Source organism: Camponotus vicinus, unplaced genomic scaffold (assembly GCF_025532165.1).
Source record: "Camponotus vicinus isolate PSW18456_S1 unplaced genomic scaffold, iyCamVici1.0 SCAF_12, whole genome shotgun sequence".
Taxonomy (NCBI): Eukaryota; Metazoa; Arthropoda; class Insecta; order Hymenoptera; family Formicidae; genus Camponotus; species Camponotus vicinus.
In genome coordinates, this window is record NW_028141948.1 from 2,442,742 (window position 1) to 2,467,942 (window position 25,201).

Consider the following 25,201-nt stretch of genomic DNA (forward strand, 5'->3'; position numbering starts at 1 on the left):
ACAGATAAGAAATATTTTTTTATATATATTCATTATTATAAAATTATATTACAAGCTTTTTAAGTATAAACTTTTTTTGAAACTTAACTTTTTTTGAAATGAATTATAAATCCTAGTATGCACATTTATGATTTTATTTAATACTATATTTTACAGTTTTAATATATAGTTATTAATTATTGTCATTTTTGTATGTTGTAAATAAGTATGTCAGTAAATAAGTTATAGTAAATAATTTCAAAAATTGTTGCCTAAAGATTACTCGATGTATGTATATCATTACTCCAAACAGTATAGCATATCTAAACAGTATCAATATCAATACATATCTTATTGTTAGTATGCAATATGTAATTTTATTTAATGACACCAATTAATTTTAATATACATAAATTATTAATTATTATCATTTTTATATGTTACAGTAAATTAGTTGTTTATGTTTATTATCCAGTCAATAATAATACGTAATGGTTTTCTGTTATATTTTATCGGATTCTTGATTATCGGTTCTGATTTATTAGAATTTATATTACCGGAATTATTATTATTGCTATTGTCGTTTTCAGTTACCACATCGTCATTTTTTTGACATTATCGACTCTATCATTATCGTTTGACACTTGGTTGTTGCTGCTATCATTATTGTTATTGTTGCCATTCACAAGATTACCGTTGACATCATCGTCGCTGTTCGATGTACTGTTATTATTGTTATTTTCAGAATTATTAATAATTAATAAAGACGCAGCGGATTCATCGTTGGCAACATTATCTGAATTGGAATTCTTTCCATTGTTATTCCCGTTTATTAAATTACCATTCACATCATTGTTACTATTTGTGACATTATTATTGCGATTGGGATTTCCAGAATTATTGATGATCAACGTAAATGGCTCGGTACTTAAATTCTTGCCTTTGCAGCTGAAGATAATCGCCTAAAATACGCACGATAATGTAGATGATAATTTAAAAATATATAGTAAGATTTTTGTAGATTCTCCACTTCACTTTTTTTAAATGAAAATTGATCGAAAGTTTTTAAATATCTAAATACATTGAGCTTGATGAAACAAATTAAGTATATTTTAATTAATACAAAAGAATGTATAAAAAAATTATATCTTTCTTAAAAAGTGAAAATATGTCTTAATCGAATGTGTCAATTATTTATTTGTACATGAAAAATTTCTAGCTATAAACATATTTTTAAATATTCTTATATATTATTTATAGTGCCACACGTTAGAGATATTTACCAAAAAGATCGCCAATTGTATACCTCGCCGTCTATTCATTTTGATGTAAATTCGCTGAATTTTAAAGAACTCGATCGTTTCCTTGACTGGTTTCTTTTAAATCTAGACGCGATTTCTTAAAATTGTACTGATACTTACAGAGACAAATATGTGACACGTATAAATATGTTTGTGACTCAGAGAAGAGATATTAGCTAGCAATAAATAAATTTATTTGAAAACACGTTTCAAGAATCATTCAGATGTACTTGAATATGTATCGCTATTTATTTGATAGATTTTTTAATGGAATTTTGACGAAAGATTAATTAAAACTTATCGCAATATTCAGATAATATTTTGGTTTTATTTTGATAAAAAATTATATTAAAAAGTATAATTAAATGTGAGAAAAATTATTTTCTAATGTATCTGATATACAACATTTCTCGATGTTCGATTTTCATAAAATGTAATGAAATTATAAATGTGAAATTATAAATATATCTCAAATCTTGCTCTAAATTTTCCTTTTAAAGAAAGATAATTAAGCATTTCTGATGTTAAAAAAAAACAAATCAATCAAAATAAAAAAATCTTTCTGTGATTTAGAAACTAATCATAATATTGTATGCTAATTCAAGCATTGCAATATCTTTCAGATGGGAAAATGTACAAAAATATACAAAAAATCATAGATTAATAATATATTATATATATACAATATAATAATTATATACATTGTGTGTACAATTATATACATTGGAAATATTAACATCTTTAACGTCTTTCTTTTACAATTAATTTCTGTACAATAATTGATCGGCTAAAATATTCCACCTACGCTACGATGATAATTAAGTTGAGAGTGTGGAACGTAATCGTAGCCTTGATCGTACCAATCTGGCGTTGCGGTATTCGTGGTACTTGAGGATTGAGTATTTTGAGATCCATGTTGATGACCAGCGTGACTCGAGCCGTACTCACCACTCTGAAAATGATTAAACTGTCCCCAGCCAAACTGCGTCCTGGACCAATCGGTACTACCTGAAAACAAATACAGATCCCGATAGAGATCTTAGTAAAGTTTCAAACATTTTGAATAAATTGTCTACCTGTATTCCACTTTAATATTTCAAATTCAAGATTACTTTATTGATACATCAAAGAAACGAAGAGATCTACGATACATATAACAAATAAATTCCTAGAAATATCTAAAGACTGAAAATACAATCTTGAAATATCTTCTAGAACTCGGGAAAAATCTCGAGAATTATAAAATACATACCGCTGTTGTGCGAAAGCGACGTCGGCGCGGCATGCGCGGCCGGTGGCTGCATCGTCGACACCTGTGCGAGTTGCATGGAGGCGGCGTGCGCCGGAAGCGAGCCAAGATGGCCGGAAATGGCGACCGCGTGTCCTTGAAGAGCGCTGCTCATCGTGGTGGGCACCTGGGCCATCGTGGTCGCCATTTGAGCGACAGCGGTACCGGGCACTTGGTGCACTCCAGGCGCCTGGTGCAACGTCGTCGGGCTGTGATGCAACGTCGTGGGTACCTGCGGTATCCCGCCCGGCATCTGCGGTACCTGCGGTATCTGGGCAAGCTCGTGGCTGGCCGCGGCGTATTGGCACGGTGTCAGCGGCAGACCGGCCACCGAATGAGCTATGCTACCGGTGTGTTTGCGGAGGCGCGCCCTGCGATTACTGAACCACACCTGAAGCAGCGAAGGCGGACGGTGCCTTGCGATGGGATCGGCTCGATGGGCGATAATCGCGATAAAGAAGCGCTCGCACAATTTTATATATTATCTCGAATTTTTACGCGAACCTCTCTCTTTTCAGGCTTCGAATCGTGCATATAATTAGCGTTGCATGAATAATGCATGAAGTTTTAGTCGAGTAAATATATTCGCACTTTTTTGACAAGACGAGCGCTCAAGTATATTCTTTACAACATCGATAAAAATATAATATTCTTTTGAGATTAATATTGCCATAATTAATGCGAGATGTACCTGAATTCTCGCTTCCGTCAGTCCGGTCCTCTGGGCTAATTCTTCTCTGGCGTAAACGTCTGGATATTGAGCTCGCTGGAAGGCAGTTTCCAATTGTTCGAGCTGTTCACCGGTGAACGTCGTTCTGCTTCTACGTTGCTTTCGCTTCAGTGGAATGCCCGGCTCGCTCTCCGTGTCGGAGTCATCTCCGCAACGACCTGAAGACGACCATAAAAACGACACTCGTTATATTTAAAAAATTGGGAAAAAGCGATAAATAAATTAGAAAAAGATATCCAGATAATTTATCTGGATTTCTTTTAAATTAATTAATCACTCCGAGAGATTACGATATAAATATCTGTCAAATGTAATTAATATTATTTTAATTTATACGATTCTAAATTTATAGATAAATGACTTATTAGCATAATACGTTTAAGAAATTATATCGAATATATAACATATGCTTTTTAATACATTGTGTTACAGTTTATTTTACGTATATCTATTTTAAATTTAAATTTATTATAAAAACTTAAGACACAGAGAGAAAGAGAGAGAAATTTGCGGTGAATCAATATAATTCTTAAAAATCATTATGAGAAATTTTGTAGACTGCTTGCGTCAAAAGTTTTTTCCTAATTTATTCCTGCTTTAACGTAAACAAGCATTATCGATGACGACGTGCCAAGTGGAATGTCTTTCACGATTAATCCGCAAATTATAAGCATGTTTTTGGTAAAAATTTTGCGCTATTAAAACGACAGCATGATGTATAACGATGGCTTAAGTTTCGTAACGATTATTAATTTATATTAAAACAGCCATCACTGCTAATTAATAAATCGTCGAAAAAGTCGCACTATCATTCGGCTCGTCGTCGCGCTGATGAGCGGGCCTCTTTCTCTGAATGGGATATTGATGAGACGATGATCATCATGTGTACAATGTGTGTATGCGGCGATGGCTATTGCGCACAGTCATCATATTTCTTACGGCTTAATTGTTTCCTATGATTGAAATCAAGACGTTTCACCTAATATTTCAAAGAAAATCCTAGCATATCGTCACGGATTTATTTTCATAATTTATAATACAAAATAGAATGATTAATTATATTTACCAGAGTACTTTATTATATTTTACGGATACTTTATATTTTTTCGCAAATTAAATTTATAAATTAAGGATTAATAATGTAATAAGTGTATAAATCTCCATCTATTTATACATCAACATATGTTGTATAAGCATAAAAATTTTCGATGTTTAGTCCTGATTTAAAGTTCGTTCATTATATTTGCTTGCACGAAACGGCTTCATGTTTTCTGCGTACACACGCTACATACGCCGTCAGTCATTAAAGTATCCATAAAGTCCTCGTAAAAGGCAAGCAATGGTCACCTCCAATGGTTCACCGCCATCTTGTTGCGTATTCATAGGATTGATACGTTTTATGATCGACTGCCTTTCATCGTCATCGGTTGTACTTGTAAAATTTTATCGTCGATGATGATGATTTCCAATACCCTTTATAAAAGCCTCTCCTATTAATCCGTTATGGAAATTACACGTACCCAGGATATTGTCTAAAGTAATTAAGATCTTAATGAAGAGACCAACTCTATAGATGTGCATTCCATTATCTGTCGATCTTATTTTTCTCTTTAAATCGAAATTTTATATTTTTTTGTGCCTAAAGTACTTTGCTATTTTTTGGGGAATTAATTTCTCTCTTTTAGAAATTTATTGGAGCACATTTCTTTATTTTGTATAATATATTGGTTTCCTTTATTAAGATTAATCTTTATCTCTTGAAATTTATTTTTCAGAAGAAAACTCAGTCTGCAGAGGACAATATCGTAACCAGTCAGATTGCAAGGATCTCTTCATTTCATCGTCGCTCAACCGTTCGATGCTTAACATTAGATCCTCTTCGGACTTCTTAATATCCTCGCATTCAGCGCTTCGTTTCGAAAACATTTCTATGCAATATCTCTATCCGTGCCATTGATACCTATTTGGTTGAGAGAACCAGCAGCTCGTGCGTCCATTTTCCTCGCAACTAGAGAAAAAAAACACGTATATACGCGGCAAAGAAAAGCCATCGATAGAAGAAACTGACCGAGCTATACCTTCGCTAAATATTTGCCCCTAAGTCGATTCTCTCTCTTTCTCATTGTCCAATATTAGGCCCATATTATCGTTCAATCGAGCGTTCTCGCGGACTATTGTCCGGATCAAAGTCGAACATCGTGCTTTTCCAGCCATTCTTAGCTTCGTCTCTTCTTCCGTCTTCCATCTGTGTTTCGAAATAATAATATTGAATCTCTCTCTTGTTCGCAGCTCTATCGCTGGTCGAATGCACACGGGAGTATATATCGAGAGCATGAGTGGCTTGTTGTGACGCCGGAGAATCCATCCTGGCCCAACAAACGGGGATTAGGTCGCTCTTTTATTTGCCTACCTGTGCCAGCGCGCTATCGTCGATTTCGCGATGCGGAATTAAACGGTGACGACAGTAATTCTATTTCTTACGCCGGCCCGCCGCTCAGTTAATTTCTCGTTCGCGTCGCACGAGTTCGATCGAAATCGCCCACATTTCCTTCTCATGCATCGGATCCAAACATAAGCATCCCCCCGGGTCTGTAGAGATTATTGTAAGAACTATATGAAAATTTATATGACAACTGGAATCCTGAAAAATCCGATAATCAAGTTCCTTAACAAGAGTAAAAACTGAGCGGCACATTTAATGGATTCAGTTTTGATATTGACTTGTACCTAATAGTACGTTTTTCTTAATACAAGAAATGACTAATTTAATCGACCTTTAAATAGGCTAAAGCATCACTGAGTCCAAAATTTTGGTTGTGCTGTAAAAATTATATTAGATTTGCGCAAAGCAAGATTGGCGAATTTTTACATCTTCTCAAAAGAAGCTGCTATTTTCCTTTTACAGTAGAACCTGTCCCGAATCTCATGCCGGTGGACAATAAACGATGCCTCTTTTCGTGCGGTTTTCACTTTGCCCGGCGGGAAATGAAACTAACAGCGGCGAGAGAGAGATTGTGGCTTTCGAACGTACAAGAATTCTCAGCGGCCGTCCTTTGAACTCGAGTCCATTCTACTTATTGTGCGACGTTACATTTGTCAAAACGTAACGTGCCTTCCGTGCATATGGGGGCGGACACGCCGGCGTCTAACTTAAATAACGACTGACATTCAGAAATAGACAAAAGACGCGGTGCTTTTCGGCACATCTATTGACTTTGCGCGACAGTGACATTAATTGACAAAAGTAATTTCTTTCGCAATATATAATGCTTATTATTAAGTTCTTGGTTATTTGGTTTCAATATACATTTCATAAAAGTCTCTAAAAATTGCTCCATTTCAAATGCAGAATTTGAAATATCGATAAAAGGTGATTTTGAATTATTTTGAAATCTCAAGGAAACATGTGTTTCGCTCTTTTTAAATACAAGTATAATTCCTGGATCGATGTCGATTATATGAGTGATACAGGAGACCACGAAGAGTCGACATTGATGACGGATGAAACGTTCTTCCCGATCATTGTGCTGCTTCAAGTGTATTATGCAAAAACGATGGACATCTTTTGACATTCACCATCATATTTTCCCTCGCTCTTCTACTTCTCGCCACCTGTGTACGAGGACGGTGACGAGAATTTAAACCTGGGCTCCGCCACCTTTACTGTCTGTAGATGCAACTTGTCTCCGGGCTATTCTCCCATTCTTCCGTTTGTCATACGAGGAACGCGGACGAGCCGCCAAAGACGCCGCCAAAGGAGGTCCTCCACCGTTCGACAGTCTCCTCGGAAAAAAGGTCATTTCACTACCTTTATCTAGTTTTTTCTAAGTACGCACCGCGCGATTAAAATGCATACGCGCTACTCCTTTCAAGAAATAAAGGTAAACCGTTACAGAAGATGTTAAGAATGACTAGAGTGAAATGGGTGCGCAAACAAATTACTTTACATGTATAAAGTGGATTTTTCAAAAGACATTTTTCAACATAATAATAGGAAGATTTGCAAACAAAACTTTTTGTCTATGCAGTCCTTGACATACAATGGTTCCCTCTTGCAATCTTAAGTTAGCATTCTCAAGTTAATAACCTACTGTTTCTTTTTTCTGCATTGCCAAAGAAAATACAGAAGAATAGAAAACACGTTAAGGACTTGTTAGGAATTTTCTTACCTAGATATCTACATATCTTTACCCAAACATTTAAACATATAAAATATAACATTTCCAGAATTACAACTTTATAATTATTTATTTCCTAATAATTACATACATTTAAAATATTAAATAAGACAAAAGAAAATTAGAAAGGAGATATGTCAATTAACTAATATTTACGTTTTTTTTCTAGCATCTTGACACTTTGGAGCACGAGCCCCTCGTTCGCCGAAGATATCAGTGCCACTAATTATCAATTATCATTATTGGCTCGTTCGGACGATCTTTTTTTCCGCGGTGTGGGCGAAGCGGCGGGGGGAGGGCGGGGGTGAGGTAGTGCGTCGAGAACGACCAGGTGTGTTTCTCTCGTGGCCGAGGGGACGTTCGAGAGGCAGGGCGGTGGTGTTCGGCGAGTCAGCATTCCTTCGCGCGGCCTCTGACATCGGCGGTCCTCTCTCAGAGGGCTCTCTCCCTTCGATCCACGGGATCGCCGTCCGACTCACCTCGTCCCGCTTCTTCGCCGGCCGGAAGAGAGGAAGAAAAAGAGCGGCCGTGGCCGAGAGCGCACGAGGCGCGCAGGGGGCAGAGAGATCGGGGTATATATTATACGTGTGCATGTGCGCGCGATCGTTTAGGCGCCCATATGTTGGACTTGTAATGAGAGAACGAACGTGCTCTCGAGACAGGGAGGCGGGCACACTCGATGAAACGCTTTATAGATTATCGCCCCGGCCAGAGAGAGCCATTGTTTTATCGCGCGCGGTCGCCCTGTTAGCGCCTGGAAATGTCAATTACGCCGAGGGTGCAATTAAGCCGCGCGTATCTCTCCGTCAGACTCCTCGCTTGAATCTTGACGGACGATCTCTCTCGCCTCGCGTTGAAATCGCTGCAACGGGAGTTTTTCGGTGAACGTTCAAGCGTTAAGTTTCAGTCAACACAAATTACCTTCTTTTACGACAAACACATCGGTATCTTACTTGTATATTTCATTGCGTTTCACCTTCATTCAGCGATCGGAGGATGTAAAACCGACGGGAGCCAACGCGTCGACAAGCGACAAATGTTCCGACGCCGGAATGAGTTACACTTTCAGGGTGATGTTGTCGCTCGAGGCGCGCGTTTCGGGATCATCAGGTTGATTCGTTGATAGGCACAATCAATATCGGTCCCTCGATGATGAAAAGCGGCCGATCGGGCCGTGAATAGACCGCGTGAAAAGACGCGTGTAATCAATTACGGGGAGAGGGGTGGGAGAGGGAGCGGGCGGTCCCGCGGTGTCGAGAGCAAATATCTCATTCGTAGCAACGTCATCCAGAAATGTGCCGGTCAGCATCCCTGCTGCGTGTACGTTCCTACACGCGTGCGTACACACGCGTCTCGTCGGATGTACGCGAGAATCCATGATGTATAGCGTACGAGTCATTTTACACGATTAACACGTTTACCTCACCGAGCGAGATTACCGTAAATGCAGTAAAGTAACTCATTGTCGGTACCATTATTGTTAACGGTGTGAAGGCTAATGTCGGTGCATTAGGCTTCTCGGAGAACGTTGGGAGATAATAACGTACGTTATGACATAGTAATGCATACAAGTTACTCCTCTTTTACAAACGCGCCATTCATATTATGAGAATGTTAGAAGAAATACAATCGAGGCGTGTGAGCTTAATTAATTAATCTCTACGATTCACACGCTCATTTAGGATGTAAGTTTGTTTTTTCAATCATGAAGATCCTTTTCCCTTTTCCCTCAAAGCAAGAGAGGTCCAAAGTTGGGTATTTTCACCAGGATATTTGAAAGCATATAATGAACATTCGGTGGGCCTGATGTCCTTCCGAAGCTCCGAGAGTCTGTGTAGGAATCGGAGACGCAGACAACGGTTACAGGGCCGCAAGCAGCATCCGTTGTCGCGCATGTAGATCGCCGTCGCTTTCCTGCGCCCTCCCTTTCCGCTTTCCGCGTGTCGAATCGGCCGCTGAATAGCGGAAAAGGTGCCGCACCTTCGTAAGCTATAAATCTAACCAGGCCCTCCCGATTCTCCACCTTTCCACTCCCGTCGCTCATGGGGGTCCGCTAGATGCGTGTGTGAGGTCCCCCTAAATGGTAACAAATGTCCTCAAAACGCCAACAATGAGCCTCGAAGCGGTTGACATCCGAGAGCACGGTCTGTCTGCCTGTCAACGCCCGTGTATGCGTATACGAGCTCAGGAAGGAAGAGGGATGGGAGACCGGTAGTCGGTAGGCAAGTTGGTGGTCGATCTCGACGACAGAATTTTCGCCGGATACATGATGAGCCGCTACAATTAGGCGATGTTAGGTACTCCTCAGGCACGATCTCGCCGGTCGACGTCGTTGGTGGTCCGTGTAAGGGCAGTTGTGATGACGGTGCAGAGTCTTCTTCTATTTGCCGGAGAGTTCCCTTCTTTTCTCCACAAACAATCGCTTCTCGATTATGACTCTGAGAATTATTATGCACTCGTCAAGTTCTTCCTAGAGAAATATATATTTATTTCTCTAGAAGAGAATATATATTCGTAAAAGATTCTCTCTCTCTTCCTGTGTGTTTAATATTTATATTAAACAATGTATAGAACAATTATCTAAATTAAAGATATTGTCGATTATATTTTAACGATTGAGAATTCGGATAGCTTTCTCTGTTCGTGATAGATTTCCAGGGAACGTTGACAGCGTCATGGTCAATTCTGACCTGTTCGACCACCAAAATTACAAGGTGGTTAACTATGTTTCAAGATGAAACGGACAACCACGCCCATTAGTGGCCTGAACTGCCGGTGGTTTTTTTAGGAAAAGCACAAACGTGCCGCTAATTTTCCTGGCTCATATCGATAGCTTCCAGATTTGTGGAAATTTGACGCATTCTTCGAAAGTACAATATGATGGTGTCTTTCATGTGTTTCATTGTTAAGTTGCCCTGTTAAAAATCAAGCAGTTTGATTTGATCTTTTAAAAATATTATCTCCTTTTCTTAATATTATTTACATTTTTTAATATTACTCGATATAATTGTATATATTATTATTTGTCATTATTTTTTATTACAGATAATTTATCATAAATAAAATTGCAACATCTATTTTTTACAACATATTTGAAAAATATAAACATTTTATTTTGCTCTTTTTCACAAGGCAAGAGGCAATATTCAAGAACGTATTTATTCCAAAGTGCAGAACCATGCCTTTGCAAAAATGTCCTGATACAAAGTACCTTTGTAGAACAATCGGTTGATTGTCAAGCGATATTGCCGCGTAATTAACATTTCTTTTACAACACGCGCGCGAGCATCGATTCTTAAGTGTACCTGATTAAATCGAGACTTAATGAAAGACTCCGACGAGTTGTGAACCAACGTGATTGAAGATAAAGGGTAAGCCAGAAGAATATTTATAAACGATGTAAGAAATTAAAGTAACGATATAATTTACTTGAGATTTGCTACTGGCCGAGAAATTTTATCTTAGAAATTAGAATAATCAATATCTAAACATCCGTTTTACTGTAAATTGTACTCATTTACATCTTATGAAAGATTTAAAATAAAAAATGACATAAATTGTATGAAAATAATTCATAATAATTATTTTACGCGCAAAATATATTTTCACATAAATCGAAATCTTATAAAATTTAAATTCCTTTTATCGTAAAATTTCCTTTGAAAAATATAACGATAACTTGCGTAAAATGTAAAGGTAAGTAATTATCAATCAATCCAAAAGGATTATCTCGTATAATCTTCGGACGCCTTTTAATTCAATCCGGAGGTAAGGCCGCATCTGTAAAGACACACGTCTTACAGGTCTATACGAGTATGTATCGCTCTCGGAGGATTATACGCTCGCGTGACAAGGATCGTATCCATACTTCATACTGCTTGCAGAGCCCGATTCGTGCAACGCATTAGATACACACTTTGATATCAGCCCCGACAGCCAGCCCTCTGCTCCCTTTCTCGCGTCCTTGCCTTCCTTTTTTCGCCCGTGTAATCGCTCACCGACTTCTTTTGCATTCTTCATTGCGTCGATGTGTCGACTCTCGAAAGCGACTCTTCGGAGATGAGGATTACGAACCGACAGCGAGAAGCAACAAAGTACTCTCGCTCGATGTGACGTTGATAAAGTTATGAATAAATTAAAGGGATGTATAATCCTGTTTCTGCAAAAATCTTTCTCCCCAGACTAATATAATACTGTAAAGAATCGGATCGCGTATTTTTTTATAAACTAATATGTAAGAATATTTTAAGAAACACATTTTTTTTCAAATATTTTAAGATTTTATGTCATCTCACGTGTGAATGCATATCTTTCTTTTCGTTGCCGAAAAGATTCCATTCAACCGTGAAGTAAAGCAAAGTAGCTTACACATCGTTTTCAATGTATTAAGGATCCACTCCGATATTATCGCGGTTTCGAGCAATCTTATTGACTCTTTGCGCGCGGCTTGATAATAGCGCATCGAGCAACTCACGATGGCCGAACAATGTGAATATCGATGCAATCTGCAAATTTGATTGCGAATCGTGCAAGCAAATCGACAAGTCGTAAGAAAAGAGATCTCTCGCGAGGTGTACGCTGCAACATTTAAAACAGTATTCCTCTCTCTCTCTCTTTCTTTCGACCGAAAGCGATCATCGATCGTCGATACAATCAATAAACCTGATTGTGAATCACTTAGCGGCGTTGTTCATCGCGCGGATACTCTCTTGATCCGCTCCGGCCGCAGAGACGAGATCCGAGAGAGAGAGAAGGAGATAGAAGTGCTACGGGAGAGGAATCGGGATAGATATACATATTATATACGTGTGCAGCGAGGGACGGGGGGAGGAAGAGGAGGGGGTAGTGCGGAGGGGTAGGCAGGACCCATTAGGCTAATCCCTCGTCGGCGGCCGAAGCCAAAGGAACGGAATAAGAAGGAATAAGAAAGCCACAGGCTACGTGTCATTCCTGCTCGCCTGCCGACACCTATACCCGACCGACACCTCCGCCATAGTACGAGTATATCCGTTCAGAGGTGCTCCCTATCACGATTGCCCTCGCTTCCTATTCCGCGCGCGCGAATAAACCAAGTCCGTAAGTTATTCCATCGCACGCGGCGTCCCCGACCGTGATCATAATTTTTCCTGCCTTATCTGGGTCTCGTGGAAAGCGAGATAAAGTAAATCGGAAGCGATCAGTTTTAATTGGCGGTTTAATTTCACCAGCGAGACTTTTACTGAAGTCGTTAAGAATTTATGTTTTAGCATAAAAGGTAAAAATGAAATAATAAAATCTTTGTGGTTTGATTAATATTCTGAATTTTCATTATATTAGGTATAAATTGAAAAAAATAATTAATCATAATTTGTACACATGTTAAAATTAATCTCCTCTTTTCTCATATTTCTGAATATTAAGTCTGTTATGAATTGCTTTAGTTGATGAATTTCCGTGGAAAGTCCACTTTCTGGCGGCATTCGCGATATTTTAATAGCGCTCTAAGTGTTTCTTCACGTTTGATAGTAATGGCAGGAAGTCGTAAAAGCCGCGTCCATTTCGGCGTTTATTTATTTTTAACGGCGTTATAAGAGGCGACCGCTTTTGTCTCGAAATTCGCATTAGCGATACGGCGGCGCGGACAAATTACATCGCCGGCGATCTTTAATTCGGTCGATCGACGTTAATCAATTTTATTGACCGCGAAAGCAGTTAATGACGAATAAACGGCGGTGTGAATGGGACCGAATGCGTACCCGCTCGTTAAATAATTATTCATTTTCGTACAAAGATTCAGCAGCGAGCGCGGACGAGATTTCTATCGTCGTAATTTTGGGGGAAAAATTATGAAGCGCGTGCGGCAGTTATACATATCGCGGAGTCGTGCATAATTAACCGTGCCGAAAGAGATACGCATCTGTAATTGACGGTTTCGCGGTTTGCCCGACGCGCGATAACACTTCCTTAGAGGCGCCTTTTCATCGGAGAAATTTGCGCTCGAGTCTTAATTATGATTTTTTTTTTCGAAATTTACCGAGTGCTCCTGATTATTTATGAGCGAGCGATATTTTCATTGCCGTCCCCTCCCTCCCCCCATTCATGTATTCCGATTGTACTTTAATTTCCTGATTCAAATTGTTTGCAAAATGTCCTCAAAATGTTAAACATCACGATCATTCGCATGCGCGGTATAAAGGCAATTTGTTCTCGATTAGATTAATTAAAAGAGGAATACGGGGGGAACCGGGAATGAGCACCACTGTCGACGTGTGGCAGGCGGTCCGTTTGATCTCCGCGGGACCTTCGTGGGGCCTCTGGGCCTTGAAGCCCGCTCTTGCCTCTTGGCTCTCGACTCTTTCCTCACATTCTCGATGGTCCGCGATCGAAGGATCTTTTCTCGACCCCGGCACCGTCCTCGCCGGTCTGACTTTTTAAGACTTTGGGACACCTGTACCGCTAATTCCTCCGTGTCTACCTGTATCAATCACTAAAACAGATTCCCGCTTCGCGCTCGTAACAACTGACTGATCGTGTATGCCTACAAATAACCTGGCTTAAAAAAATCGAGTTATTTTATCAAAGTGACATGGAGATCTGGATCGAGGAAAATCAATGTGACAGGTATATTCGTGTAATCAGAATTATATCTAATATAAAATTCTTCTTGGATTATTACGATTATAATATTCATAAAGAGACAATCTCTCAGTTGTGATATTATTAATATTAAATTTTTTAATTTCATAATTTATATTTTTTTATAATATTCTAAATAATAGTTAATTCTTTATATTATTCACACAAGACACAATTTAATTTAATTATGCAGAATAAAATAAATTTCCTATTATGTATAAAATCCAAGAGGCCTGAAATTATGATAAGAAAATCACGTGCTATGAATACAGAATTAATTAGAATCCAAAGAATCTATATCTGAAAAAAAATATACACAATTTTTTGTATCTAGAAATATTATAAAAGACTACTCCGATATCTTGAAATAATCACGCGAGACACATCTCTGCGAAACTCAGTTAAGATATTATTAATATTAAATTTTTTAATTTCATAATTTATATTTTTTTATAATATTCTAAATAATAGTTAATTCTTTATATTATTCACACAAGACATAATTTAATTTAATTATGTAGAATAAAATAAATTTCCTATTATGTATAAAATCCACGAGGCCTGAAATTATGATAAGAAAATCACATGCCATGAATACAGAATTAATTAGAATTCAAAGAATCTATATCTGAAAAAAAAATATACACGATTTTTTGTATCCAGAAATATTATAGAAGACTACTCCGATATCTCGAAATAATCACGTGAGACATACCTCTGCAAAACTCAGTTATGATATTATTAATATTAAATTTTTAAATTTCATAATTTATATTTTTTTATAATATTCTAAATAATAGTTAATTCTTTATATTATTCACACAAGACAATAATTTAATTATGCAGAAAAATAAATTTCCTATTATGTATAAAATCCAAGAGGTCTGAAATTACGATAAGAAAATCACATGCCATGAATACAGAATTAATTAGAATCCAAAGAATCTATATCTGAAAAAAAATATACACGATTTTTTGTATTCAGAAATATTATAGAAGACTACTCCGACATCTCGAAATAGTTACGTGAGACGCATCTCTGCGAAACTCAGTTAAGATATTATTAATATTAAATTTTTAAATTTCATAATTTATATTTTTTTATAATATTCTAAATAATAGTTAATTCTTTATATTATTCACACAAGACAATAATTTAATTATGCAGAAAAATAAATTTCCTATTATGTATAAAATCCAAGAGGTCTGAAATTACGATAAGAAAATCACATGCCATGAATAGAGAATTAATTAGAATCCAAAGAATCTATATCTGAAAAAAAATATACACGATTTTTTGTATTCAGAAATATTATAGAAGACTACTCCGACATCTCGAAATAGTTACGTGAGACGCATCTCTGCGAAACTCAGTTATGATATTATTAATATTAAATTTTTAAATTTCATAATTTATATTTTTTTATAATATTCTAAATAATAGTTAATTCTTTATATTATTCACACAAGACATAATTTAATTTAATTATGTAGAATAAAATAAATTTCCTCTTATGTATAAAATCCAAGAGGCTTGAAATTACGATAAGAAAATCACATGCCATGAATACAGAATTAATTAGAATCCAAAGAATCTATATCTGAAAAAAAATATACACAATTTTTTGTATCCAGAAGTATTATAGAAGACTATTCCGATATCTTGAAATAATCACGTGAGACGCATCTCTGCGAAACCATCGTCGGAAATCTCGGAAGGAGGAAGACGACGGGACGGGATGAAAAGGAGCGGGATAAATATCCCGCGTCCTGTAAGATATTGACACTTTTGTAATCCGTTTGTCGGACGTGTGGGCAATCTGGCTAATCCCGCTTACGCCCACCGGAGATTAAATCCTGCCGGTCCCCGATACCGGGGATCGTTCGGACTAACTTTGGTCTCTAACAACGAGAAGGCAAGCGGAGGCGCTTAAGTTAGGGCCCCGCGTATATAACGCCCGCGTACGTCAAACGGAGGTCCACAGGCCCGGCGGAGGTTAAAAGCTCTTGATGCCCCTCGAGACGATGGATCGCGCGCGCAATTCTTTCTCTCTCTCTCTTTTTTATCTTTCTCTTACATTATATATTTCTTGATATTGCGCGGCGCGCTTTGCCATTGGGCTCGCTGCGAACTTCTTCCTCGCTGACAGCCTAAAAGGGTAATTAACCCTTCGACTGGCCGACTGTGAGAACTTTACGCGGCTTTCGGGCGCTCGCTCGTTTTGTTTTCGCGATAACGATCGAGGGGATATTCAAATCGGATGAGAGCTCTCTTATATATCGATTTAGCGTTCAGAATTTATCCTGCAGAAAGTAATCATATAACGCGTGTTCTTAGCAAGTCTGAGGACGTGGGAAAAATTTAGACTTACCGCCACCTAATATGCCGTTGATGGTGTAATCCTTCTTTCCGTCATCCCCTGGTCGCCCTCCACCTCGAAGAAGTCTGCTGATAGAACTGACACTTGGCGGATCCGAGAAACCCTCCTGTGCAAACCAGATTCATATTAAATTCAACGAACTGCACATAATGTGCCTTAAGCCCAAGAAATTAATTTCAACCTCAACTCCACTTTAGAAATAGAATTAAAACAAAATTATTCAACGCATCGGTAGAACCAAAGATTTTTTTAAAAATTCCTTATTCAAGAATGTAATTCTCCTAAGACGCTATATTATAATAAGGGATAATGATAAAAAATTGCTGCCCATTGCACTCGCCTCTATCATTTTTTCACCTTTTGTTTCCGTATTAATTCAAGTCACACAGAAATACTCGCAATTTCTCAGATAGTGATTGCTAGGTTTACGCAAAGTTTCGCACATTTCCGTCTCGGTTCGAGGAGCGTTCGCCTCCTTGCTCCTAGATACCGGCGAATACGAATTGATTGATCGTAGAATTACATGTACCATCGATCCGAGTGGCATTTGCAACTGCAGACTACTGCACTGCAATTTGGCGCGATTATTCTCGTGTGTCGACGTATATATTTGCGCCGTCGAGATTCAACGTTATTACATATTATGCGCCGGAACCGTTACACGCGTTCGCCACAACAGGATATTTTTGCGAATCCAGGTTGCTCGGCGTTCGATAACGAAACCTGCAGATAATCGTGAAAATCGAAAGCGATCTTTCATGCCTTCAGATTTTATTGCGCGGTCAAGATAGTTGTAGATGATGTAAACGGACGATGATCCTGGATCCCCGACAAGTGAATAGGTCATTTGAAATATCACGTAATAAATAATTTAATTAAATTGCGTTTCTTATCATAAATAAAATTAATTTGAAAGGGTAAATTCAATTATTTTGGAAAGAGAAATTTTTATTATTAATGAGAGATTTTTTTTCAAACGTCTCAGTTGCTGCAATTTTTTTTATAATATTTCTTTTTATACACATAAAATCCTACTCTATAATTATATGAGTGCGAAATAAATTAATTATGAAATCTAGACAGAAATTAAACGACGAAAATTTGTCATGTTCAAGATACAATAATCTCATGTATCTTGAATAATATGAAGGTTTCATGAATAGGTGAATGTCTGCGCGATCGTTAATCAGTTTTTCATTATCGCATTCCAAGAGAGAGAAATCATTTCGCGATTCAACGTGGACAATGACCGCAAGTCCGTTATTCTGGTTGTGTAAAGGACGAGTCTTCCTTAATTGCAATGGTTTTCTTCGGGATTCTTGTAGTACTAGTCACTCGCAAGTGACCATTATGAGAAACGAAAGCTTTGCAACAGATCGCAGATGGTAATCGTTGGACCATTAACCTCTTCGTAATAATTACAGTTTCAACGATTTCAACGAGGTTAATAGTTAGTGATGGATGGTCACCGCAAGATGAGCCATCCTAATACCGCAGGATGCCATATGGAATGTAATAGCGGTCAAGGACTAAGTAAGTAGCTGATGTATGATTCATGCTTTCCATGACTGTCATTATAAATAAAAAATATTTGTTTACATAAATCATTTATTATCATCTTTTTATTTTGAAAAAGCAAGAAGCAAGTTCAACTCGCGTTTCTTTAAGATTGAAAATGTCTCAAAGTTCCATTTACACGTCAATCTTTAATAATAGGCTCGTAATAAATTGCGATATCAAGATCTAGATCAAGAATACCTGAGTCGAGTTCATTTAACTAATACAACAGATTGAACGAGATATACGTTAGATCATAAGTTCGTTCTAGTGTTTCAGGATTTCTCCGCATATCTCGCAATTTCGTATCAGGTATCAAGAAAGTTTCGCCATTCGTCGCCGCACCTACCAGCATCATCTGGCAAAGCCGCGAAAATCTCCGCACGTACGCACGCGTTGATATCGATCAGTTATCAGCGGCGACGATCGAGTGCGTGGCAAACGGGCGATTCGCTAAAGAGAACGAGATAAATAAAGAAAGCGGGAGATGTAAGGATCGAGTGAGCATTATCCCGCGAGCCAAGGTGAAAGAACTGCCTTTTGCCTTTGCCGAAGATTTAAAAGGAGGAAGAGCGGAGCCCGAGCGTGACAGAGAGCGGCGGCTTTGGGGGGAGGGAGAGGGAACGAGGCAGGGTGATGGAGAAAAAAAGAAAAAGGGAAAAGGGGGTCGTCGGTGTCGATCGCTATCTGCCGGATCGCCGATCTCAGAAACAATAACGATCCTTCTGTCGGTGGTGGCCGAGGCGTCGGGTCCGGGGCGATGACAGGAAAGAGAGAGACGGACGCGGACCCGACGAGGCGACTCCGCCGCGGGAGCGACGAGGAGAGATATCCCTTGCGGGCCTCGGGGTCCAGGAACGCCTCCTTCCAACATTAAATGCCGTATTAATGCCGTCCACGACCGGCCTGCCTCCACAACTGCAGCGGCGTACGTGTTCTCGAAACCGTTTCTCGTCCTTCTCTACTCTTCTCATCCTCCCGTCTCGCTTCAGAAGTCGCCCACTCTCTTCCTCTCGAGGGTGTTTTCGGCGCTTCTCCTTCGCTCCTACTTTCTTTTGCCTTCTCTCGCTCGCTTTCCACGATCTCCAGCTCTATCTTTTCCTAATTTCTCTCTCTTTTATATTTCGAATACTTCTTTTTCGTCCTCTTTTGCGAACGTTCTTCCAGGCTCTCGTGATTTTTTTACTCGAGTCTCGCCTTCTTCCGCGCTCACTTTCGTCCTCTCCCTTTCTCGCCGGTTCTTTTATAATCTCTCCCGCTTGTATTTTTGCACGCACTCGTTCTCTTCGATTGATACGTTTTCTCCTTATTGTCGCTTTCGCGGCCGATGCGCGTGATGTTTCTTTCGAGCGAGATTTATCTCTCTATCGAAGAGATCGCCCCCCGGCAAGGGAGGCGTTCCAGCATCGAGGGAAGGCAAAACTCCCTCCGTCGGAATTTCGCACGGTTTCGATTTGAGAACCGCCGTCGATCTTATCGCGGAAAGACACGTAGAGATATTCCAGATACCCCGATATATCCGATACTTAACTTGACTTTTGTTGCCTTGAGAGAGACGAGTGCTACCGCGATGATTAACGCAAATAAAAACAATCCGAGCTTGGATGTGAATTAATCACATTTCCCGTGTCTTGAAAAAGTACATCGAGATTTTGGAGGACACTCGAAAAAATCATCTCTGTCTAATTTAATTTGCTAAGGAACCTCGATGACATAAATTTCTCATTTTTGTATTTTTCTTACATCTATAATTCACCAAAGACACCTAAGACTCGTAATTAAATATTTTGTTAAACTTTGCGCCGACGTCACCTGGGTAATTAATCTTGGCTCTTTGCGGTAATACCTTGCATGTACTATGATGATGTTTTTTTTATCGTAAAAAGACATCTCGGGGGATACGTCGGGATTGGAGGTAATGCGGAAGAAATTATTCACGGAAGAAAAGTTTATTCGCGCACATGTGTGTGTGTGTGTGTGTGTGCATATATTCGAAAATCGAGATGCTACGGAGGTGTTACGCCAATGAGGCGTGGGTGTAGACGGCGGTCAGTAACGTATTAAAGGACACGCGAGTTGCCTCGGGCCGCTCACGTACCCCGCCGTTCGCCTCGTGCACGCCTCGTGCACAAGATTAAAAAGCCTCATTGAGTATGATTCCCGAGAGAGATAGAGAGTAACCGCGCAGAAAACATCCGTGTTCGATTGAAGGATCGAGCAATGGCTCGCGGGATTTTCGCGGATGGAAAAATGGCCGCATGATCGGAATAATGAATCGTAGTTTCAAAGATGCAATTCGAAAAATCCTTGTTTAAAGGAAAAATAATTAACAAAGTAGCAAGTGTCAACAATATTTTTTACACATGTACTTTGTGGTGATAAATTTTAATTATAATTACTTTGATATCATTAAAATTATATTTTTTTTTAAATTACACTAATTTTCTTTATTATATTTTTTAATTATATTCAAAGCTTTCTTATTTAATTTATATTGAAAATTTCATTTTTTTGACATCTTCACATGTAACTTACATTCATAGTTATATTAAATTGTGTGAAAATTATTATCAACACATTATTGTATTTCTACGTTTCGTTGTTTTATTAATTCAAGACTTTTAGAACGCGTTATTTTTTTGAACAATTAAAAAGTATAATATTAAATAATTTTTTTACCTTCATAAGCTTGTCTCTTATTTCCCAGGAGAATATTCCGGGATTGTCTCTCTTCAATTCCTCGATCCTCGCCTCGACTTCCGGTGTGGCCACTCGCGGTTTGCTACCACCGATCACTCCCGGACGAATGGATCCAGTTTCTTGATACCGATTCAGGATCTTCGAGACACAACCGTGTGAGACGCGGAGTTGTCTGGAGATGACGCAAGGACGAACTCCAGCGGCGGCCATTTCTACGATTTTCAGGCGGATGTGATTTGGGAGAGGTCGCCCGTTGATGAAGACCCCTCCCAGCTGATTCATTCGACCTTGTCCTGTAAGAAATAATCCAAACATTAATAAAAATTTAATAATCATTTAGAATCATGATTATTATTATTAATAGCAAAATATAAAAGCGGACAGTTTAAATTAATTTAAGATACATCTCGCAATCTGAAATATCAAAATACATACTTTTATAATTTTATTTAGGAATCGCACAAAATTAAGGCAACTTTTAATCATATCCAAATTTCTGTCTTATTTCTTTCGGTAAAAATCGCAAGATTATTTTCCCCAAATAATCCTAACTCACTCCTGTTGGAAAAACGCGAAGGCGAAGATGGCGAACGGGCGGGGGAGGGAAAGAGCGGCCTCGCGAAAGGTCTTGTAAGCGCAATTGGCGTGATTGAGCTTGAAATTAGCGGCGGAATCGGACTGGGGCGCAAACATGAAATCAGATAACAGGACGGCGCGCGCAAGGAGAGGATACCAAAAACACGGCTAACAGCCGTAAAATTGAAGAAGTTATGCGCGCGAGGAGGCGTGCACCAGGCAGGCACCGTTTCCAGCACTAACGAGTATAGAGTCGGATCGTTAGTCGAATTAGCCACCCTTCCGTACGTGACATTAGCTCCCGTATCATCAGGCCCCGGGTAAATCGCGCACGCGGTGCTGCACGCGTAATTACTATGTTTACGCATTAAGGACGCTCCGAGTGCACACAACAGAGACGGGCAATTATAATAATCGCTGCGACGGAATGTCTCATCGTCGTCGAGTAATTTCCTTCCATAGGGACCCCTTTCGAGAATCCCCGAGCTTAATTTTTGACTGTTTGTCTCGGGACACCCATTTCACCGACTTTCGCAGACTCGTGCGTTTCTCCTGCGGTGCGTAAAATGCGTCCCAGAAATGTGTCCTACGTTAATTGAAAGTTTTTTCTTATTCTAATAAACGTATGCACATGACTAGAATACGTGACAAGGAGATCAAGATTTGAAAAACTTGAAGATTAACGAGTGTCTTTTTTATATACTTGTGTTAAATTATATCTATTCGTATCAATAATCTTGTAATGTATATTGTAATTTTCGACATGCATTTTCCTCGGCTAATTTTTCGAATTTTTGCAAATTAAGCGTCTGGTATAATCCCCTTTCATTTGTCGAATTATAATTGATTAGCATAGATCTCAAACAGTGTTATTAATCACAGAGTACTTTATATACGTTCTATTGAGTTTTAATGAACTGGTTGATTATCTATTTAGCGAGTATATTGTGTTTCACGCACATACACACACACGTGATCATGTTCTACACTTCAAAACATTATTATGTCATGCCTATTGATAAATATCCATATCCAATACAGAGCACGATAAGATCAAATGTAGATTTGTCTTGCTCAACTTCGAAGGGATCTCGTATTAAAGATGAATATCAATTAAAACGTAGCGAAGGGGAATGTTTAATATGCGGCCAGACGCAGAACAAACGCGCGTTACCATTTAATTTATGACGGGGTCGTTCGCTTTGGACAGGATTGATTTATCAAAATCACACGGCGGTGCAGTCGATCGAATATGTGTTAATGGCGATCGTGACTGAATTTAATTATCGTTTTAATAACCGAGTACATGACGATTAAACGATCACATTGTTACCGACCTCAGCGTTGCGTAAATTATTTAATCGCACTAATGGGATTTTCAAATGCGACGATTAACGTCAATGTAATTCGCCGCAAATGCACCCTTTTATGCTGTTATTATCGCGCGCACGTCGTCGCAGATAAGATCTGAGAATCGCTATTAAGAAATGCAAATCGCAAAACTATTTCCATTAGAATATTTATGCATTATAATCACCTCGAATTGTATTTGAGCAGCGTAATTGTAATTTGCCGTAGTGTGTTTAATTAATTTAGTTAAAAAATTGATAAGTTTATGCACGTAATAAAATATTCCTACCTTAACCTTTTCAAAACATTCTCTTTGTTTTCTAAGTTTGTCAAAGTAATAAAAGATTTAAAGAGGATTTTTATAATTCTTCATCTTATACTCGCAATAAGGACCATATCTTTTTGTGAATCTTAATTAGAAATTTTTGTATATTTATGAAATATCTCTCTTTTAGTTTTTGAGAAAATTTTATAAAAACGAAAAAGGACATTAAATGTGTGTGATATTATGATGACTATGTTCAACTGTCATTCTACTAATCTAGTTTGATGATTGTTCAGAGATCATGCGTGCAAATTTTGACTGAGACAAACCAACCTTGAAACGGATATCCACCGAAGATGGGCCTCATTCCGCTGGTAACATCCATGCCGCCGGTCGCGGGTCTCGTTGCGTTATTCGACACTGACACACACTGACCGGAAACTTCACTCTTGCCACTTTTGCGTAGAGAAGCGCGCGTCCTTTGCACTCGCCACTCGCCTCAACAGGAAAAGACTCTTTGTCTAGCATCCAGATTCGGAGAGAGAAGCGGTCGCGCGTAGACTCAGGTAGAGTGGTTCCAGGTAGACGTAGAGACGTAGAGACCGAGTAGGATCACACAAAAAGGACAAAGGGAGAAATGAGAGAAAAAACAAAGAGACAGGGAGAGAAAGAGAAGAAGGCTGCGAGACGAAAGAAAGAAATAAAACGCGGTCTTACAGGGGGTGTCCACTCGAAGACGGGGGCGACGTCGCGATCGCACACGTTCCTGAATCGGGAAACAAGAAAACGAATCGGCAAGCACGCGTTGCTTTCGTTGCGAGGGGTACTGCGGCAATAACGTGTCAGCTGTGGGGTACCGGGTGTCTCGTGTGTCTCTCCCTCGAGAGAGAGCACCGAGGGGGGCTCTCTCCCGGATGACGAAGCGGAGGGTAGAAGGGGACCCTCTCGCTGGTCTCTTGCTGGGACTCATGATACCAACGAGGTCCCACTGTTGGATACGCCCTGCCACTTGGTTGGCAAACGAATACCTCACAATGGGCGGCTCTGCCCATGAGGCCGCCCATGGAACGTATTTCCGTGTATATCGTTTCAGAGGACTGCATCGCGTGTATCGCCACTCCACTGATACTACCAACGATGGTAGTACGATCAGCCAAGTGATTGCTGATCGTAAAGTCAATTTTGGATGAAGCGCGTCACCTTTGATGCGAGTTTAAATCCTAAGTGGTGGAGTAATATGAATATTCTCAGATTAATGAAAAATAATACTTGCAATATCTTTAAGGTAGTGGACCAAATAATGGAATAAATGCTGCTATCTTTAAAAAAATGCAATTTTTTTTAAATTATTATTTAGCAAGTCTTTTGCATTTTTTTATTTTCTCCCACAATTTGTGTCATGATATGTTTCTTTAAATATATCCAATTTTCTCTAATATATTCAACTTTTTAATTATAAACTTTAATAAAATTATCTAAAAATTATCTAAAAATTATCTGAAAATTATCTAAAAATTATCTAAAATTATCTAAAAATCTAATAATGCACAATGCAGACATTAAAGATGCATTCCGGTTGTTATGGGACATTACGAGCGACGAGCGCTCATTATCTCTCACAACAACCTGGATGCACCCTTCAAGAGGAATGAATTATGGCAAGACAAAACGGAAAGCAATAAATGGATACAACATTATCAGCATGCAGGACGTAAGGGGTATTACTCGACAATTGCGCCTGAACAATACGAGATTTTTTTTGGCTTACCAATAGTCTGTCACAAATTAACTTGCGGCGGTGTTTCCTATTGCACCTCGAAATATTAGACAGAATATTTATGGTCGAGTAACTATTCGAAAATAAAATTGTAATGAACGTATAATGGCCCTATGGATAAATTTTCACTAAGAACAGACTCCATAAAAACATGTGTCCCTATACTTCTGTAAATCTTTCCGTACGGTAGCGGATTCCCGGCAAATCGATGCTTGTGAAAGCCACAGGGGTCCTGTGAAATTCACCAGAACAAGCGCTTCCTCCTGTGAGGGATTCTCTCGAAATATTTTTTTTCCCTGCAAAGAACAAGTCACGAAAAAAAAAAATCCACTGTATATGGTTGCAAATATTGTGCGCTACGTTTCGTCGGTCGAAGAACCGACCGAAGATTTACGATTGATCTTGCCAATGCAATTTAGAAAAATCATTTTAAATAACCTGCGGTTTCGAGAAATCAGTTTCTACATGCGGTTAATAAAGATTATAAAAGAATATTTTTTTATC

The 25,201-nt window shown here is 38.7% G+C and overlaps 2 protein-coding genes across 2 annotated transcripts; both read right to left on the reverse strand.

Annotated features, from left to right (window-relative positions):
- Window positions 1–441: 441 nt before the first annotated feature.
- On the reverse strand, window positions 442–1,389 carry LOC145962864 (uncharacterized). The gene is made up of 2 exons (XM_083084263.1): window positions 1,263–1,389; window positions 442–941 (listed from the first exon to the last, which is right to left on the reverse strand). The coding sequence occupies exons 1-2, from the start codon at window positions 1,299–1,301 to the stop codon at window positions 570–572; spliced, it is 411 nt and encodes a 136-aa protein (XP_082940389.1). The 5' UTR covers window positions 1,302–1,389; the 3' UTR covers window positions 442–569.
- Window positions 1,390–2,011: 622 nt separating this feature from the next.
- Window positions 2,012–23,735, reverse strand: LOC145962863 (protein gooseberry-neuro). Its single transcript, XM_083084262.1, has 6 exons — window positions 23,254–23,735; window positions 20,709–21,022; window positions 16,464–16,578; window positions 3,260–3,456; window positions 2,533–2,959; window positions 2,012–2,288 (listed from the first exon to the last, which is right to left on the reverse strand). The coding sequence occupies exons 1-6, from the start codon at window positions 23,303–23,305 to the stop codon at window positions 2,068–2,070; spliced, it is 1,326 nt and encodes a 441-aa protein (XP_082940388.1). The 5' UTR covers window positions 23,306–23,735; the 3' UTR covers window positions 2,012–2,067.
- Between the last annotated feature and the right edge of the window lie 1,466 nt (window positions 23,736–25,201).